The following is a 20376-nucleotide window of genomic DNA, read 5'->3' as shown; positions in this document are numbered from 1 at the left end:
CATAATTTTGATGAGATCATGCATTGCCTTAATTTCAGTATGGAACTGAAATCTCTTCGAAACAATTCGAGATATGTGGATATTAATCAGTCTCCTTCTTCTTTTTCAGTGCGATCAATGGACTTAGGTCATTCTTGGTCCACACATATGAGCTACAGTCCTTGTGGTTCTGGTTCCCTTCGTGAAGCAAGAGCCGAATCGACCCCTCTACGAAACCCTTTATCACTTGGAAGGATAGCAGCTTGAGAAATGGTTCTTAAGCAGATTCTATGAAACATGTTCTTTCTTATGAATCAGTAGAGTTGTCCTGAAAATCTTGAGGAGATAATTGGATTAGATAATTTAGGGAACACTTGCTACATGAACAGCATTTTACAAGTGTTGCTCGTGACAAATAATTTCAAGAACGAGGTTTTAATGATGAACGAGAACGAGAATGTTTCCTACTTATTCACCAAACTCAAACACCTGTTCATGCAGCTGCAGTTTCGTAAGAATGTATCATCATTCCCTCCAACCGATTTCCTGGAGTCTTTTAAGTCCACTACATACTCGTTAGGACAACAAGAGGATTGTTCCGAATTCTTGGGGTTCTTGTTGAATACTGTTCGTGAGCAAAACAAAAGCAGAATCTGTACTCCTGACCGCTCTGGATTGAATGATTCCGTACAGTCTATCTCGTCTTGTGTTTGTAAATATTTTGCTAGGAAAATTCCTCGCTTGTTTACTTTGTAGTAAATGTTCAATAAGTAGCGTTTCCTAATACGACTAATAACCAGTCCGTGCAAAGCTTATTGTTGAATTATCTGAAAATGGAACTTTTCACAGGTGATGATCGACTGTACTGCCAAACATGCGCCAAAATAACTGACTGTAATGAGAAAGTATAGCTGAGGCACCAGTCAATCTAATAATAACATTGATGATCTTCAAACATGACGAAAGCACCGAACTCTTACGAAGGTTCGAAATAGATGAACACTTCAATCTATCAGACCACTATCATAATCTTCATGCAGTCATTGTTCACTGTGGTTCTGGCGTTGAATCTGGTGTGTCACTAAGTGTTCTAGCGATTTATTGAATTTATTGGAGCCTCTGGAGACACCCTACATTTTGTTTTATGAGAGAGAGGACATTGGCAAATCAAGATCTTCAGATGATGTGGTGCTGCAGGTTTTTCCAGACCCACTTTTGTACAAAACGTTTTATTGATATCGAAAAGAGAAATGAAAATTTCTATGTTTTTTACCACTTTTATTTGTAACTAACGTTAATGCAGTTTCGTCCTATATGGACATTCTCAAACTTATACAATATACTTATAGAATACGTTTATTGTATAAGTTTGAGAATGTCCATACAGGACGAAACTGCAGTAACGTTAGTTACAAATAAAAGTGGTAAAAACATAGAAATTTTCATTTCTCTTTTCATTATAATCTCCTACCACGTAGTAACGGCTACATCCATCGGTTTATTTTATTGATATTTTCGTATTGCTTGTGCATCTCCATAAATAATTAAAGTCTATACTACACTGTAGAAAAAATAAATATCAGTATATTTTTGAAAGATTGAATGAAAAAAAAAACAAAAAAGTTCTGTTCTAATTTTCAACGACTAAGAGATTTGGACATTCCTTATACTTCTCGAAATAATTTTATATTTTTGGGTAAGAAACGTTTTGGCTATCTACTTCTCCATCTGTATACAAAAAAATTGGGGATTTTCCAAAGAAAGGAACAAAGTAATCATTTTCAAATATGTGTTTATCAAGAAGTAACTTTCAAACACTTTCAGTCTGAGAATTCTTTACATGATCCACACATCTTTGTGGAAAGTTCATTTTAAAAATAATTACTTCCTTCCTTTTTTTTGGATGATTCTCAAATTTTTTTGTTAAAAGATTAAGAAGTAGAAAGCCTAAACCTTTCTTTCCTAAAGATGAATCTTTCCTAAAAATATACCTATTTTAATTTTGTATTGTGATCAATATTTTCAACCAGTTGATATAAAAGTTCAATATTTTGAAAATTTGCTACATTTTGTTAAAAAATACTCAAGTAATAAAATCATAAAAAGCAAATACTAACTATTCCAAGAAAAATTCTCAGTATCAGGTCAATTTCCTAAATATTTACTAGAATTTCCCGAAAAAATATTGCTTGAAATTTAGAGATGTATCCAAATTAAGATAACTTTTAGTTGCTAAAGTATGTGTTCAATTTCAAACAACGTTAACAAATTGTGAATCGGTTAATGGAAAACAATCTTCATCATTCATTTCCTCTTGACCATTTCCTAAACTTTCAACAAGATCGTCTTCATCAATGAACTCCAGAAGTTCCCTCCTGTATTTCTTCAAGATATCCTTCCTATACAAGTTCGACTTCAGGTATATTTCGATGCTAGGTCCGTCGTATTTTCCAACGGCGTAGGGAGAAACAGATTCTGTTATCACCAAATGCACCCCTGTGGAAGACCTCTTAACAAGATCGCCCATTATTATTTGGGGGTCGTGTGGTGGACATCGTCCTAGAAGGTAGTCGAAGTACGATGGACAGGGCCATCCCCAGAAACCTTTGTCAGTGTTTATGGATTCTGCAAAGTACAGCGGTGCTCTGTGATGGTTACAAGCGAAAAACCCTGTAAAAATTGTGTGTCAATATGATATGTTGAAAAAACTGTGAACAATGACGATCAGAGCGATATTAATATATCATAGCTGAATTACAGGAAAAAAAAGATAACTTGACACGCATTAAAAGACTGGAATTACTAAAAGATCTCTTTGGGCTTTTTTTCGGTAAGTTCCTGTTTTTCCTAGTGCAGAATTGAATCTTGTTGGCACTATCAGTACCCTGAATAAAAATTCTTACTATTTTCAGCCCAACATCCCGGCTGCAGTGCACCTCCGTTGAGGTAAAAGTCAACGTGGCCGCTTTCCTCAACTACTCCTTGGATAAATGCATTCGTGTGATAAACGTCCACGAAGCTGGCGTCTGACTTGTCCAACTTGTGGTCTAGATTGGGCGTGAGGAATCCTGGTAGAGCTGGATCCAGTCCTGTTATTCTTGGCAATTTGTATGGTCGAAGCGAAACTGCAAGATAATTGGCAACATGGGCTCCTGAAAAAAGTGTATGGCTAAAGTATGATAGAAGTGACCGATACTCGATGAAAAACCATTAGGAAGTATTCAAATTTCACTTGATGATATTCTAGATTCTTAATTTGAAAAGTTGAGCATCGAATGTTCGCAGTGAAATCTATAAAAATCTGTTTTTCAGCTGGTTAACGGTAAAGCAGATTGCAACAGTTTTAACAGATTTCAATGAGAACAAGCAACGCGTAATTTTTGTTAATTGGGAATCTAGTAGATTAGAAAACTCTATATAACTCGTTCTCTTTAGAATGTTATGAATTTCGTTTCAATGATGAATTCTCTTTTGAAGTTATTGGTGAGCATTGTGATTTATTGAAATTGAAGTGAAATACACTTCCGTTTGTTTTTCGGTTATTCCGTAACAGACGTTAAAATGTATACTATATGAGGGTTTCTTGTAGTCCGGTCAATTTAGACATTCGAAGCTACCTACATTTCCACCAAGCTGAAAATCAATAATATTGTTTGAAATATGAATAAAAATAAAATTTGAAAGTTCCCCATCTTTCCCCTGTATGGAAAAACATTTTTTCAAGGTCAAAAGTAAAAAAAATAGTTTTTCGAGATTTTCAGCAAAACGGTAAGTTTTATCATAAAAATACTTTCTAAAAAAATTGTAGATCATGAAATTGTCTACAAAAAATGTATCAATACATTTTTCCTACGAGCCACCGTTTTAAAGATATAACGATTCAAAAAGTTATAAAAGTTGTAATCGTCATATATGGACACGTTTCCACGTCACCTATGAGGTAGTGTATTTAGCGCATTTTTTTTTTAACGTGGTTTCCCCAGTAGGCCTATTCCACGGGTCAGTTGTGATTCTATTTAATTTGAAACTATTGCAAAATACTGGATATTAGCAGAGATTGAAAAGATAAAAGCAATTTTAAGTTAAAAAAAGTTGTGAAATTTAATCATCCGAGTCGAAACTTTCAAATTATTTTTCTTGTCCTTCTTCTTGATCTTCTTGTTCTTGTTCGTCTTGTTCTTCTTCTTGTTCTTGTTCTTCTTCATCTTCGTCCTGTGTACATGTTAACTGCGTTAATGGTGATGTATCGCATATCGCCTCGTTGGAATTAAACGGATCCTCCACTGATGGTGATTCAATATTAGAGCATGACCGGCTCTGACAATTTGTACATGCCAGAGAACAAAACCGTCCGGCTTTTTTGCAACCACATTTAGCACTGCACTCTTTTTGCAGTTGCAAAAAATTGTATTCAGCAGTTTTTCTGGCGCAGGTGGAAGTAAAGTTTGGACTAGTTCTAATGAATTGTTGATCAACTTCCAACACCAGTCTGTCTGGTCTAGCTGATAACCAAGCCATACTTGAACTTGGTAATATACTCGAAAAAGACGTTGATGGGTAGCAACTGAGGTTGGAGGAAGACAAGGTGATTGTACTTGTTTTTTACTTTTAGTATTTTTAACGAAACATGCATATCTATACGTATCTAAGCAGGTAGTTTTTTTACGAACTTCGTACATAGAAAGAAGAAAGCGAATACCGTTAGTGATAATTTCTTTTTTCAGCACATTGAACTAAATTTTGTTTTTCAAACATTTTGAAAACTGTTATTTTACCCTTCCGTAAAATGCAGATGTTATACGTGTAAATTTTGGTGACCGATAGAAAAATCTACAATTTTTGTCTGAAGTATTTTCATGATAAAACTTACCGTTTTGCTGAAAATCGCGGAAAACTCATTTTTTTAACCTTTGACCTTGAATAAAATTTTCTCCATACAGGGGAAGGATTGAAAACTTTCAAATTTCATTTCTAATCATATTTTGAATAATCTCAATGATTTTCAGCTTGGTGTGAATTTAGGTAGCTTTACTCTTATTTTTCGTATGATTTGAACGGATTATTGGGCCTATTTAACATTCCTCAATCTGAAAAGCAAACAAAGCTGAATCAATGGAAAATCTGCTGAAGTGTAATAAACTGAAAACTGAAAAGTTCATCCCGAAAGGTTACCGCGTAATGTAACCCACTGAACAGTCCAATTAGTCAGTAACTTATCGTAACTTGATTTAGCTTTGTTTATTTTCCCGATTTTGCAAGTATATCTATTGAAAATACTTTTCTCACATCGAAAATACTGTCTCTCGCCGCTCTTTTCGCTAACCAAGTTAGCATCATTAGGAGATGACAGCTTATTGAGATTGTACAAAGTTAAATATTATTTCAGATACAGATTAAATTCATTATAACATTAAAACCAACAGTTCAAAAATAACTTTTTAAAAGCTCAAAGGTTCGAACTCTTTTCCTCCTTTTCATAAAAAAGGATGTAGGCATCTACACTCACAAGCGATTTTGGTGAAATTGGTGACAGGGGTGAATCATTGTATTCGTGCCGCGTGAAAGTATAGTCATGTCTGCAGAATGCTGTATAATGTCCGCTGTAAGTAGACCTACTGTGATTCGAAAGTGCATATAGATTATAACAATTCGATGGCAATATTTAACTTGTCTCTAAATCTTTCTGTTAGAGAGAATCTTCTGAAATGAATGACCAAAATACAAGGAAACTTATGGATCGATAGAGACTTTATTCATTTCCTTCTTTCTTTGCAACTCGAACACGTAGGTTTCTCATGTCCATCCAAAGTTTCCTCTCTTGTGAAGAAATCCGAGTATTGTGATAAACTCAATTGGCCAGTTCTTTGTGGTATGGGGAGTGACAAATTCTAGAAAGGATTGAAGGTTACAAAATAGTGTACCAGTGTATGCACTTCATCGTGGATTTTAAGTGACCAACGAAATTTTCTACAATCTTAGAGTTATATGTACTCAAATAAATCATCAATGACTCTTGTGCTTTTCTGCTGTCGCTCAATTTTTCGTTAATCTCCGTTAAGGTCGGTTTAGGTTTCTCAATAATTCTATTAACGTCATCATGTAAACCTTCTAGAAGATAACGAAGGAACTGCTGGTCGTCTTGATGCGCATGACCCATGAATTGAGGGGCTAAACTCTGAATCTGACTTTTTGAGGAGACTGTGTTCACTGTTGTATAAAATAAATCTTCTGACCACAATTCCTTGATAACTTTTGCGAAAGTTTTGATGAAAGCACCCTCCGTACTAAAATTATTAGTATTGATATCTTTCATGATGGTATTCATCCTTTTTCGAATATTCCCGTAAACTGGTGTTGCCAATATTTTTCAACCCATTAAGCCCAAGGGTTTTGGCTGAGGAATGTATCATTGATCTACTTGTGTTGTAGCTGTTGGTGATACGTTCGCCACCGCTATTTTTTTTTCAGTAATCATGGATGCGATGATTCTCCCCATCATTGAACCAACGGAATTCATTCAACGGAATTCATGGTGGTTTTTTAGAATTTGTGCGAGAAAGATAATTCAAGAACTTGTTTATTTTCCTCTGCTTCTTTTGAGACAATTGGGAAATGATCAATCTGCTTACTCCATTTTGCGTTGTTCATAGAAAATTTTGATTTAATTTGTGGGTTCAGAAATATTTCATCTGATTTTTGAGTAGACGGAAGACCAATATCGATGTGGCATTACCCCTTTGAATAGCGATACTGATTCTTTGAATTAAAAATGAATGGACTCTGTTGTCATTGGTAGAATTCATCATTCTTCTACCAATTTCTTTCAACCATTCAGAAGCATGAGGTCTAAAAACACCAAAGGTTTCAATTGCAACAGGAAATAAATAGTAGGAACTTAGCAAAGTGGAGTATTTCCAAATTTTGATTTTTCTGCAATTATAGCAGCTGCACCAGTGGAATTAGACGTACGGTGTGAAGCTGCAACTGTATCCACGCAGGTGAAGTCCCAAACCAGAGGTTATCCAAATTTCCAAGGAATTAGACTCATCCTGTCTGGACGCTTTCCATCATCTCGACTAGCACCAAGGGTTTCAACAACTGAAGGAACCTCTGCAGTGGCTAGAGCTCTTTTTATAAGATCATTAATGGAATGATGTCTTGAAAAAAATCTGCTAGAACTAAATTTAAAGCTTAGGCCATGGTAACCATGATTTGAATCACTTGATAAAGCTACTGTTAGCGAAACATGTGATATATTTTTCTAATAAAGTTTGTGGAGATCAAATCGTGAGATATAGTTTTTGGAATTGCTATAAATCTTCAATAAGTAACGGCCGAATGAATCAGAAAATTGACTTTTAGACTTTTAGACAAAAATTGTCTTTCAGAGAATATGAGGGTTTCACTTTTAACCAAGAGATTGAAGAGATTCAATAAATTTCAGCATTTCACTCACAGAGGTGCTGAGTATACCTCAAGTGACACTACTTGACGACGTCAAGTTGACACTTATATTTTCAATATTTTTTACATTTGGGAAAACATGTTAGGTGATAAATTCATTTCACATTATGGTCCATAAATTACAGATTTGAACATAATATGTGAGTCTGATTTGGATTTTTGCACCATCTATCAACACATGTACAAAGTCGAAAATTTTTAGACGAAACAAAAGCGAATCGGTAGATACAAACACCAAGGTTTGTGTGCATGTTGCTTTCAACTCACCAAGACTGAATCCAATGACGTGAATATCAGTGGCTCCATGTTCTAATAATCTAACCACAAGTTGAGCAGAACAACTTCCTACATGATGAATATTTATCAAAGCACTCAAATAGCAGGGTGCTTGATTCAAAGGGCTCCAGTCTACCGTGATGATATTATAGTCTCTTGTTTTCAAATACTCTACAAAAACATTAGAATAAACAAATTTCAACAATAATAGGATTGAGTGAGTTTACCTTTTCTTATTTCAACTAATGCATTTAGGTTCATGTCCGAATTGTAGCCATGGATGATGATTTTTGTGGGTTTTGACGCATCGAATGAAGTCTCCTTCAAATTAGAAACTGTTGAATCGGAACCGATTCTCAAAGCTTCCGGATTCTCAGGATTTCTTTTTGTATAAAGAAAAAAAGTTACGTCTGGATCTGGACAAATTCTGAAAAAAGCCATGGTAATATTAGAAAGATACTTAACGGTTGCAGTTTTGAGTTCTTCGAATTGCATTTTTTAAATAACAACATATTTTTATACAGGGTGTTTCAGATATGATGATTATGCTTTTTTTACAGAAATCGATTACTGCATTTTTAATATTTCGTTCAGGGATTGATACTTTTAAAAAACCTGTTCAGTATCGTTATTTCTGAAAAACCTTTTTGGAATGATAGTATTAGTGTAGATCTTATGTTTCTTTCTTGAAATGAATTTTAGACGACTACCTCGATGGCAAATGAATATGTCGTTACTTGACACTAATATAAGTTGATGTTAAACATCAAGTAACCGGTTATCAAACATTTACGGAAGCACAGAAGGAAAACATATTTATATTATTTTTTTCTTGAAAATTGCAACTTTGAAACTAGAAAGTTCGACTTCAGTATCGAAATTACGACTTCAGTATTACGACTTTATACTCGAAATTTCTACTTTGATTTTGAAATTTTGACTTCAATTAATATTCATAATTTTGAAATAACGAGACTAAAGTGGAAAATTCGAGTTTGAAGTCGTAATTTCGAGATTGAAGTCAAAATTTTGAGATCAAGGTTAAAATTTCGACTTTAAATTCGTAATTTCGAAATTACGAGATTGAAGTAACTTGGAGATCAAAGTCGAGATTGAAGTGGAAATTTCGAGTTTCAAAGTCGTAATTTTCATGAGACAAATAATATAAATATGTGGCAATTCTGCGCTTCCGTAATCATTGATTACAAAATTCAACGTTTCGTGTACTAGCAGAAACTTATTTCTCTTTCTGAATACCTCGTATTCGTATTTATGAATCAATATGAAAACCATTGAATCTTTTATTCGGAAAGATTAGTTTTGATAGGTATTCATTTTCAATTTTGGTAAGTATTAAATTCAGTCAAAATGCAAGTACATTTAATTGACTAGCCAACTAAAATGATTTAACTGTTTTAAAAAAAAATCTGTTTTTCCGTTAACCAGCTGTCGCACCCCTACGAACGACAACCCTCAGAAGTCGAAACTTGTGCGAGCTAAGGATTAACGAGGTCTTACCTTTTAACGTGTGATTCCTAACACGGTCATATTTTGCATTGGCAGTAGCGCAACAGTCAGAAGTGAAAGTGAATAGTCTTAAGTTAAGCGTTAAGTTATAATTTGAGTCGTGAGCGAAGTTATAAGTTAATAAGTCATATTTCTAACTTTGAAATGAGTGAGAAAAAACGTGTGATATTAAATGTGTATAATTTTGAAGTAGAAAGGGTGAATTGGACACTTTGTTAATGATGAAAAGTAAAACAAAGTAAGAAAAACAAGCAGTCAACTAACACGTAAATAACTTCAAATTACATTCCAGTAGGTACTATTTATTGAGTTTAGTGTAACCACTTCTTTTGATTCTTTAATTTTTATTAAATAACTGTTGGATGAACATAGACCATCAAAAAAACATATTTTTCAAATAAATAGCCAATCACAATTAAATAATGTGTAAGAATTGATGAGGGAACCGGGAATTTCAATAAAAATGTTATGGTATTGTTCTCAATTAATATTTTCGGATCTATGATAGTTTGATGATTTTTGTATTGATAAATATGGAACACTTAGTTTTTAAATGGTAAGTTTTCCCACATTTTTTATTTAAAGAAATTATTATTAAGAATTCATCATAATTTGTATTGTTTTTAATGTTACTTTAATCTCACATTGTATTTTATTGTTTTATGTATATTCTATAAATGCAATCAAATATAGGGCGTTCCATAAGAAAAAATATAACATTGTGGTGTCACCACATGATGACACATGGATCTTAAGGGTGCCTAAACTTCATCATCGTAGGACTTTTTCCTGTGACTATTAAAATAACGGAGATTTCTAATTTTGTCAGAGGTTGTGACACCCTGTAGATCTGTCAGTGACCAATTTATCAACGCACAATAGACTTATAAAAGTAACACCCATTATATTATCAGTTTATTTTATATACATTATAAATTCTATCTAACAATCTTCTGGGGCGGGTACAATTTGTTTTTAAATGCGCCTCAAAATCTCATGTTAGTTGGCGGGTACTATATCTACATATCAGTGACTGTACATTTCTTATCTTCTTTCGTTATAAAATCAAACAATACTAATTGGTAGTGAACTTTTCAGTTTGCCCTTTCTTCTATTTAAGCAGATTGTTGTCCTATATTCACTTATTTTTCTGATTGTGGAAGCTAGAGACTTATAAAACATCAACGAATACTAATTAGGTATTAAAGAGTAAAACTGAAGCCTCTAGCAGAAAATATATCCAAAACAAGCACTTTTCCCGATCACCGAAAATGTGAAAGTAACCAAGTTGAATCCAATGCCAAGAATACCCAGGTATCGGTTTTTTCCCAAAAGATAAATGTCTCCGAGCTGGATATAATAATGTCAGGACAGACAATTCCGCTTTTTACTTTGCACCAATATGTCTCGGCACAATCATGTCGCTGGAATTCCAAAGGCTTGGAAGACTGTTCCGAACCAGAAAACTGTAAACACCTCAGCAACTTTCGATGCTTTATAAAGCTCAGATCGGACCTTTTTTGGAGTATTTTTCTCATGTATAGAGATCCACTCCTAAATACCCTTTAGATGCTGGATTTCATACAGAAAAAGGCCATCCACCTGATTGGAGACGAGAACATCACTTGCAACCGTGATATTCTGGAACATCGAACAAAGATTGAAGAATTGTCTATCTTTTTTAGAGATACAGAAGGTGTTCTAGTGACTTGGCACATTTGATTCCACCAAGAGCGGTACATATCAGAAATACGCGATGAATTGTGGCTGCTCATCGTTTTAAGCTTCAACTCAGTACACCTCGAATTTCACTGTTCAAGAACTCTTCTATTCGTAGAATTGATTTTATGTGGAATAAACTTCCTGAGAACGTTTTTCCAAATGAATGTAATATCCAGCGATGTAAATCCAACGTACATCGCTACTTTCACACAGGCCCCCGCTTTCAGAGCGCCTTAAAAATTTTTCTGTAGTGCTCGTGTTTTGTCCTTAAAAAATAATTTTCCCGACACGTGTTTCACCAGCCCAGTTGGCTTCTTTAGGAGATGAAGAGAAATCTCATCTTCATCTCAGGAGGTGAAGAGAGATCTCATCTCATTCTGGCGATTGGACAAAGTGTTTGTTCTGAATGATTGGATATTGGTAAATAATCTTTAGAATGATTTGCTTTGAACATAAAAGATTGAAGTAATTTTTAGATTCTTACGGCTTATAAACCATTTTGCAGTTCCCAAAAGTGAAGGCTTGTCTAGTTTCTTGCATTTCCATTGCTGAGAGGTTCAGACTCTGTGGCAAAGGAAAGTTGGTGTAGTCAATATCATCAGGTACTATTTGTAGATAAACACCTGAAATGACACAAAGTTTACATATACCTAAATACATAAGTTATTAGTATTTTAAGAGTATAATTGGTTGAACATTCTATCAGTACCTATTACATATTTTACAAGTACCTAATACACCCATTTTAAATCATCCAATTCCATTTGAAACAGTATACCGGGTGTCAACGAATCTATTAGACAAGTCATAATTTCTAGACTATTAGGAGAATTGAAATGAGATTTGGTATAGTTGAATGGTATGTGGAGAGGAATGTTTTCACATATTTTTCATTTTCCGGTCACTTCCGGTTTCAGCGGAAATGGCTCCGGTTCTGAATTTTTAAATGGAACACCCTGTATATTGTAACATTTTTGGATTTCTGAGACAATTCTGGATCAGAAACTGACATTTCCGGAAGTTTTTCAGCCTACTTGATTTTTTCAGAGTCACTTTTAAAATTGCATCTAGGTGGCCATGATCGGACGTAAACTAATCTATGGACCTCAGGTGATATCAGAAAATTGCAATAGCGGAGTTTTAGTGACTAGTGTGTTGAATATGAATGAGACAAGTTTACAAAATAACATTTTCGTGTCTAACTATTATTTTTCAAATGGCGACCATTTTTTGACAAGCAATTTCCGAAAAAAGGATTTTTTGACGAATCTAACGTTACTAATTCATTTGCGATTGGATCAACAAATTTAACAAATTTAACTAATAATTTCAGCGATGCACTTAGATTTTTTGCAATATCCTAAGTTCTTGAAAATTCCACTATAGTAAATTTTCAAAGTGCATCCCTCCTTGTTCAAGACACATTTCAGCTCGTTCAATTGTTTCTCTCAACACGTTTTGTAACATTTGAGGCGATATACTTCTAAATGCCTGTTGAATCCTTTCTTCTAAGATTTCGAGAGTGGCTGGGGCTGTTGCATAGTAGACCCTTTCTTTTACATATCCCCAAATGAAGAAATCTAACACAGTCAGATCCGGTGAGCGGGCAGGCCACCGTACTGGACCGTTGGTTGCAATAACTCTATTATTAAAATGCTCTATTGAAAAATCAAGTACGTCTCTGCTATTATGGGGTGGTGCTCCATCTTGCTGGAAGTAAATTTGCCGTAAAACTTCTAAAGGCATATCATTAAGATGATCCTCGATTTCATTTTGACGAAAACCCAAGTATCTAACCCCTGTTAACTGACCTTGAAATAATATTGGACCAATTATTCTGTTTCCAACGATACCAGCCCAGACATTGACGCCAAACCTTTCTTGAAAATTGCCCTCTCTCATTGCATGTTGATTTTGTTGGGCCCAGTACCGACAATTCTGCTTATTAAACATGCCATTATTTGTAAACCGTGATTCGTCGGAAAATAGAATGAAGTTGATAAAATTTGGGTTATATCTATGATTTTGAAGCAACCAATCACAAAATACTACTCTTCTATTGCCGTCGTCAGCATACAAATGTTGATGTAACTGATATTTGAATGCTCGATATCCGTGCTTTTTCAGTATTTTTTTTGCTGATTCGTGACTTATCTGCATTTCTCTACTAATATCTCTTAAAGAAACCGTTTTGTCAACTTCTACCATGGCAAGAACGTTAATCTCAGTCTCCTCATTTATGACAAACCTGTGTTCTGCGTCTCGATTTCCCTCTTGCCTAAAACGACTCTCAACATAGGGAAAATACTGATGAGATGGGTGTTGCCGATTGGGATATCCCTGAGCATACAACTCAGCAGCTTTCCTTGAATTTCTGTGGCATTCTCCAAACAATAACAACATATCCACTTTTTCACTTTGAGTATACATTATTTCGACGAAAAATTAAACTAAAATTAACGAAAATGAAGAGAAACTTCTACTTTCTGCTCATAAAGCGTATGTCACTGTCATAACCTAGGTGAGCGTTTTGTTCTCCAAAGTGGACTTGATGGAAATAACCGCAAAATATTATGCATCATTCCTATCCATGGCACCCTTGACAAAAGTAAATGAATTTGTATCGAGTATTTTCTTCAGTAATATTTAATTTATGTTCTTATTTGTAATCCAATCGCAAATAAATTAGTATCGTTAGATTTGTCAAAATATTTTCAAAAAATGGTCGCCATTTGAAAAATAATAGTTAGACTCGAAAATGTTATTTTGTAAACTTGTCTCATTCATATTCAACACACTAGTCACTAAAACTCCGCTATTGCAATTTTCTGATATCACCTGAGGTCCATAGATTAGTTTACGTCCGATCATGGCCACCTAGATGCAATTTTAAAAGTGACTCTGAAAAAATCAAGTAGGCTGAAAAACTTCCGGAAATGTCAGTTTCTGATCCAGAATTGTCTCAGAAATCCAAAAATGTTACAATATACAGGGTGTTCCATTTAAAAATTCAGAACCGGAGCCATTTCCGCTGAAACCGGAAGTGACCGGAAAGTGAAAAATATGTGAAAACTCTCCTCTCCACATACCATTTATCTGTACCAAATCTCGTTTTGATACACCTAATAGTCTAGAAGTTATGACTTGTCTAATAGATTCGTTGACACCCGGTATAAGTCATTTTATTTGGTCTTTTGAATTACCAGTTCATGTAAAGACCAAATGTGGTTTTACTTATGAGCTACGATTGAGAATCCATGAATGATTATGAAATTCCAGGACAAGAAGATAAACCGAAACCACTCAACAGTGACAATTTTGTTATCAAGGAATTGATAGTTGAAGATATTCTTTGAGATAGGGCTGATAGATTATTCGTAATAGTTATCAACAAGATATTTCTGACAACCGAAGTGACTTTTAGGCCGAGCAGGTTTGCCTAGAACCCTGCTATCTTTAAGCGAGCTGAGCCTAGATCTACCAAATGTTCAAATATGTCTCCGTTAATATGAAACTTCATCAGTGTCTGATGATTCAGGCTCTTCCGTAAAAACGCCTCTGTTTGAGAACATCACTTCAATTTGCCTATATAGATTTGATCTCGATCTTATTTATAATTCAAGTTTGTTCTTTTATCTGCACACCCAGCTTTCAAAACCAACACTTTTGCGTATATACTGTTTTCGTTGAAAATATCAAGACCATGTTGAATTTTCGAGTCAACATTAGATGGTATTTTTAAAATTCATGCTGTAGATGACTTTCCGATTTCAAGGGCACTACAGGCGAAAGAATAATAAAGTATTACTTTAAGTTTTCAGATAATATATTATGATATATTTCCTGATGGTACTAGTCAACTCTGAAAAATTGAATAACATTTTCAGATTAGCAGCTAACTGATATAGCGTAGGACTAGTTCATTTTATTTTGTTAAATCTGTGTACTGTATTTGAATCGATAATATTTCAGGTGACCTCGGAATGATTCGAAGTAACCCCATGAAAATAGTTTGAAATAATTTCGGTGGATTGTCATTTACTTTTGTAAGTACTTCAAAGTTTGACGATCGTTCAATGATAGTTTTCGAAAGATTTATTAGATATATGATGGAAATGGCCAATACTTGATGAAAATCCATAACTAACGTATTCAAAAAACACTTTATTGTAAGATTTTCACTGAACTTTTTCGGGCGTGTCTTTACTAACTAATTCTACATATTCAATGCTAAATATAACATGAATTTGCAATTTTCCACAAACCATCGTACACGGACATTATCATACATAATTCCTTCACACACCCTTACTAGCATAATGCTGCTGCATTCAATAGTATGCTTCACAGACTATGGAATATTCCACTGTCTGAGAGTAATTTTCAGAGAGAGCTGAGTTTAATCAAACAAATTGCAGTTAACAACGGTTATTAAGTAGATATAGACTCCATTCTTTCCAAAAAACTACAATAGCAAGCCATGGACCTGGTCTACCCAAATTCAAGATGCGATAACGTCAGTTATAGGACATTGTCATATTTGGGTGAACCAGCCAATAATATCGCCCGTTTTTTGAAGAAAGAATGCGTAAACATAGTTTACAGAACGAATAATAGTCTGAGTAAATTTATTTAAAACAGTAAAGACAAAACTTCGGTGTCGGATAGAATTTTTTGAATTTTGAATTTATTTATTGAATTAGGATTCCCTAATATACTTACAGGTTAGCTAACTTAAAATATAATAAAATCAACAAAGTTTATATAAATAATACAATTTAATATATGTACATAATTTTAACTGAACAAAAAGAAATTTTTCAATTTCCATCATGAATATATTTTAACAGTTCGCTCTTGAAAATCTTTAATGATAGTGTAGATTTAATTGAATCAGGTAAATCATTGAATTGGACAAAATCTTTGAGAAATAAACTGCTCATACTATTTCTTGTATTTGTTCTATTTATATGAATGTGGCTGTTGTACCTAGTAGAATGGTGATGAATGTCCTTATTGAAAGTTATTAATGATAGCAAGTATGGTGGGGTCATTTTATTTAATACTTTATAAATGAAAACCTTGGAATAATAGAATAATCTTTTAGATACTGAGAGCCATTGTAGAGCAAATAGCATGGTAGAAATTGGTGTATACCTATTACATTTTAAAATTATACTCATTCCTCGATTTTGTAGTTTTTGTATTTGTTGCACTTTGTTCAAATTGAAAGAGAATGAAATAGATGCACAGTAGTCAAAACGGGGTTGGATTATTGATTTATATACCATAATTTTTGTATCTGTTGATAAGTTATTGGCGATTCTTGAATAAAAAAATATAATTTTTTTGCAATCTTTTTTTCAATATATTTGAAGTGGTCGTCGAATGATAAGCAATTATCAAGTTTAAATCCCAAATACTTCACTGATGTTACTATTTCTATACGTTCATCTTCAATTTTTATTTTGTTTGTATTTATTTGATCATATTTGAATTCAGTAGTAATTATCATTGCTTTTGTTTTTTTAACGTTAAGTTTCATTTTATTGGTTTTCCGATATTTTTCTACTTTCTCTAGAACTTTATTCATTCTGCCAACAGTTTCTTCTAAATTTACTCCAGTACAGGCCAATAAGGTATCATCTGCAAATAAGTTGATAAACTCACAGTCTGTGAATAATTGAATATCATTCAGATACAGAATGAATAATAGGGGACCAAGCACACTACCTTGTGGCACTCCTGTGCGATTTGTTATATATGATGAGAAATAATCGTTCACACGTACTCTCTGTTTCCTATTTGATAAATAATCACTTATCCATTCATAAATCATCCCCTCAATCCCATATCTTCTCAGCTTCTGAAGCAAAATACTTCTTCAATCGTTTCAAAGGACCTTTTGAAATCTAAAAATACAGCTACAACATATTTACCTTTATCTGTTTCATTAGTAAATTTAGTTAATGATAACTGTAGTGCTGTTTCCCAAGAATGTTTTTTCGAAAACCAGATTGATTGCTAAACATGATTTGATTTTTGTTAATACACTCTAATAATTGATTATATACTGCTATTTCTAAGACTTTCTCTATTCACTTGCTTTTATAGTGTTTGTAACTTTAGGTATGGGTATAATGGTACTTATTTTTAATAATCCGGGCAATTGACCATTGTGGAGCGATGTATTGATTAAATTGAGGATTGCATAAGCAGCTGTTTCAAATACTTGCTTTAACATTTTAGAATTCAAGATTTCATGGATACTACATTTATTACCTAATGACCCAATTATATCATTCAAATCTCTTAAGGTAATCAATCTGAAGGTGCTGAAGAGCAAATATAAATTATTATCCAAATTGAACCATGGTCCGGAATTCTCAATACCTTGGACTATATGTTGGATGCTGTTTACAAAGTATAGGTTGAAAGTTTCGGCCATGTCACGTTCACCTTTTTTAGTAATTACTACCCCTTCATCTTCAAATTGGATTAGGTTAGGAAATGTATGATCATTACTATTAACAAGGGTTTTTAAAGTTTTCCACATCAAGTGAGAATTATTCTTGTATCTATCTATAGATCTATAGATCAGGAGTATATAAGCTGACTTGTGGCTCTTGCCCAAAACTGCATATTGGCCAAACAGGAAGAACATTTTCTCAAAGAATTGAAGACCATGAAAGTCATTTTGTAAATAGAAAGACCAATTCTACATTTGCAAACCACCTTATAGCAGAAAGACATGAATTACATTTAAAAAATCCATTTGACGCGGACTTCATTGGTCACACTGTATGTACCTTATAATGAAAAAACAAAAACATTCCACATTTATATGACAATTATCAATTATTTGAACTTACCATACTATAATTCCAGAATAGTAGGCACTGAATTCTCAGGAAATTTCATTAATGAATAAAACACGTTCGTTATTTTATGATCAATTAGCTGCGTGTGTATGATTTGAATTGAAGATGATGAAATATATAGAATCACAACACGGGAACAATGTTTTCGTGTTAATACAATGATATTCATGAGAATTTAATGTCTACTATTACGGAATTTTAGTATAGAAGCAGTTCACTGTAAAATTTTCACTATATTTTCGCAGGTTTAACAACAACTGCAACACGTATTTTGCTATATAATAGCTTCCTCAAGCAGAAATAATTCATACTGAATAGAAATAACATGAATGGGTAATTTTTTGCGGACAGAATTTTCATAGAAAATACTTCTTTTGCCCTCTTCTTCTTTATGTTACATGGAATATAACAAATAGTCAACACTTTAAAAAAATGTTTCCGATTTTTGTTTATATAGTTCTCTAGCCCAAATTAATAGATTTTTCAGCCATGTTTGAGGTTTCAATATTTGTATGTGATATAAATATATTTTCTTTCAAATAATTTTCTATCAAATAGCTGTATTATATGAATACATCTAAATTGATTCTGACTTTTTTATATCCTGAAAACTCAACATTTCCATGCATTATGATATGTAACACCGCAAAAGTCTGTTTTGTTAGATAATATTTGATTTCGTGATGGATGAAAGAGCTTGACTCACATTGCAAGGTTAATCCAAAAATGAACAATTTTTTCCACATCGCACTCAGATTTCAACACATATCGACCCAAATCAAAAGGAAACCCACAAAAGTCACTGTTTCAAATTTAAAAACGGTGTCGTTAACTGACTCCGCTCACTTTTTTATTCTTTTAGAACTCTAGTCTCGTATGGCACTTATCATTATTCTTCAAATGTTTCATTCCAAAGCGTCACGGTACTGTTATAATTCTTTGAATAAGCCGAAGAACTAGTTCCTGTGAAAAAGTGTGTGTAAATACCCCAAAGACACTCAATTCGTTTCTCACTTCTTCCACTTGGGTCAATCCCAATCAGGAAATTTATTGGAGCGATAAATGAAGTTATGAACCGTATACCTTCAAATTTGCGACATTTATGCGTGTTTCAAGAGATCAATTTTCAATGATCTGTAGATTGAATGATATCAAGGCTAGTTGCAATTGATAACGATAACTTCAAGTTATTTGGATGCAATAAAAATTGCTCAGAGTGAAGTTATTTTCAAATATGGATTATATTATCATTAATTTAAGTCAACACACGTAGAAGGGAACATTTTCAAGACCAGTGACGACATTCTTTACGAGGATATTACAATTTAGAAAATTGTTAATAGTTGAATCGACGAAGTATTTTCCTCGGAAGGCAACGGTATTGATTTTTTGATTGAATCGTAAACCTTTTGAAACGTGAATGAAATATTTTATATTGTTTAGAGAAAATGTGTGACATTTAGAGTAGATTTTAAAAAAAATGTTCGTAACAACAACACATTAAATAGTCACGTAACAACTGTGGCACCAACGATGTAGTTGTTTTTTGATGTACATAATAATAATGGAACTGAATCATCTGAGAGAAATCCTAGATGAATACGTAATTTCAGGGGATTAATCATTTCGACAAGATATACCTCTAAGTATAACTGAAGAAAAATTAAGAAACATGAAAAATAAAAATAGATTCATTAATTCCCTCTGCAAAAACTGACCGAAAATAATATTGATTGTGGATCATTTCATTGAAGTTCATCTCACTTCCTGAGAACGTTTTACCAAATGAATTTAATCCCCAGCGATACAAATCCAACGTGAATCACTACATTCGTACAGGCACCGCTCTTAGAGCGCTTTAAGTGCTGTGGTGCTTCTGTTTTGTCCTTAAAAAGTGGTTATGATATTGATTGCTTTAGCACCAAATGATGAAGAAATATTTTTAACCAGTTAAAATAATGCTTTTGTGGTATAGTTCAGCTGTAATACTCGTAATCACTTTCTATACTGATAGTCGATGTGTTTAATCATTGTAAACATAAACGTCACAACATTATAACTGTCAGTCAAAAACCGAAATTAAACTGTACACGAGTAAAGTCGTTATATGAACATCAATAACAATTCATTTCAAAAACTTCAAAATCGATTTCTGCAACATTAGAGGACTCAACTCAAATATAAACTCAGTGCACCAACATCTGCAATCAAATAGTCATCATATTTTTGCACTCACAGAAACCAAAGTCACTGCTTCAACAAACGCCGTCAATTTTCTATATCCCGGCTATGATTTCCACTCCCGACCATTTTCGAAATTTCCCCTGGCTAGATGTTTGTTTCAGCTCTAAAGATCCATCAACTTGTGCTTCTGAAGTCGCAGAAGTTATTGTATCATCCAACGAAGCATATATGCCTTTTTCAATGAAACGACTTTCTAACAGCAAACCTTGGTTCAACAAAAATTGCGAGCAAGCTGTCGCCTCCAAACATCTCGCCTACCGGCACTGGCGCAAACATTCCAGGG

At 33.6% G+C, this 20376-nt stretch overlaps 1 protein-coding gene across 2 annotated transcripts; it reads right to left on the bottom strand.

The window, feature by feature from the left end:
- Nucleotides 1-1536: 1536 nt before the first annotated feature.
- LOC111512715 (inactive pancreatic lipase-related protein 1) lies at nt 1537-18975 on the bottom strand. 2 transcript variants are annotated; one of them, XR_012464483.1, is made up of 7 exons: nt 18556-18975; nt 11453-11591; nt 7947-8146; nt 7711-7890; nt 2883-3131; nt 1927-2649; nt 1537-1863 (listed from the first exon to the last, which is right to left on the bottom strand). XR_012464483.1 is itself a non-coding variant. In XM_074170905.1 (6 exons), the coding sequence occupies exons 1-6, from the start codon at nt 18593-18595 to the stop codon at nt 2231-2233; spliced, it is 1227 nt and encodes a 408-aa protein (XP_074027006.1). In that variant the 5' UTR covers nt 18596-18975; the 3' UTR covers nt 1537-2230. The 2 variants fall into 2 exon arrangements, 1 of the variants encoding a protein (XP_074027006.1); XM_074170905.1 differs by having other exon boundaries at nt 1537-2649.
- Nucleotides 18976-20376: the final 1401 nt, after the last annotated feature.

The sequence above is a fragment of the Leptinotarsa decemlineata genome, unplaced genomic scaffold (assembly GCF_025532065.1).
Source record: "Leptinotarsa decemlineata unplaced genomic scaffold, Ldec_3_MD MMD2_tig00000008_RagTag_RagTag, whole genome shotgun sequence".
In the NCBI taxonomy this organism is placed as follows: domain Eukaryota; kingdom Metazoa; phylum Arthropoda; class Insecta; order Coleoptera; family Chrysomelidae; genus Leptinotarsa; species Leptinotarsa decemlineata.
This window is presented reverse-complemented; position numbering and strand designations above follow the sequence as displayed.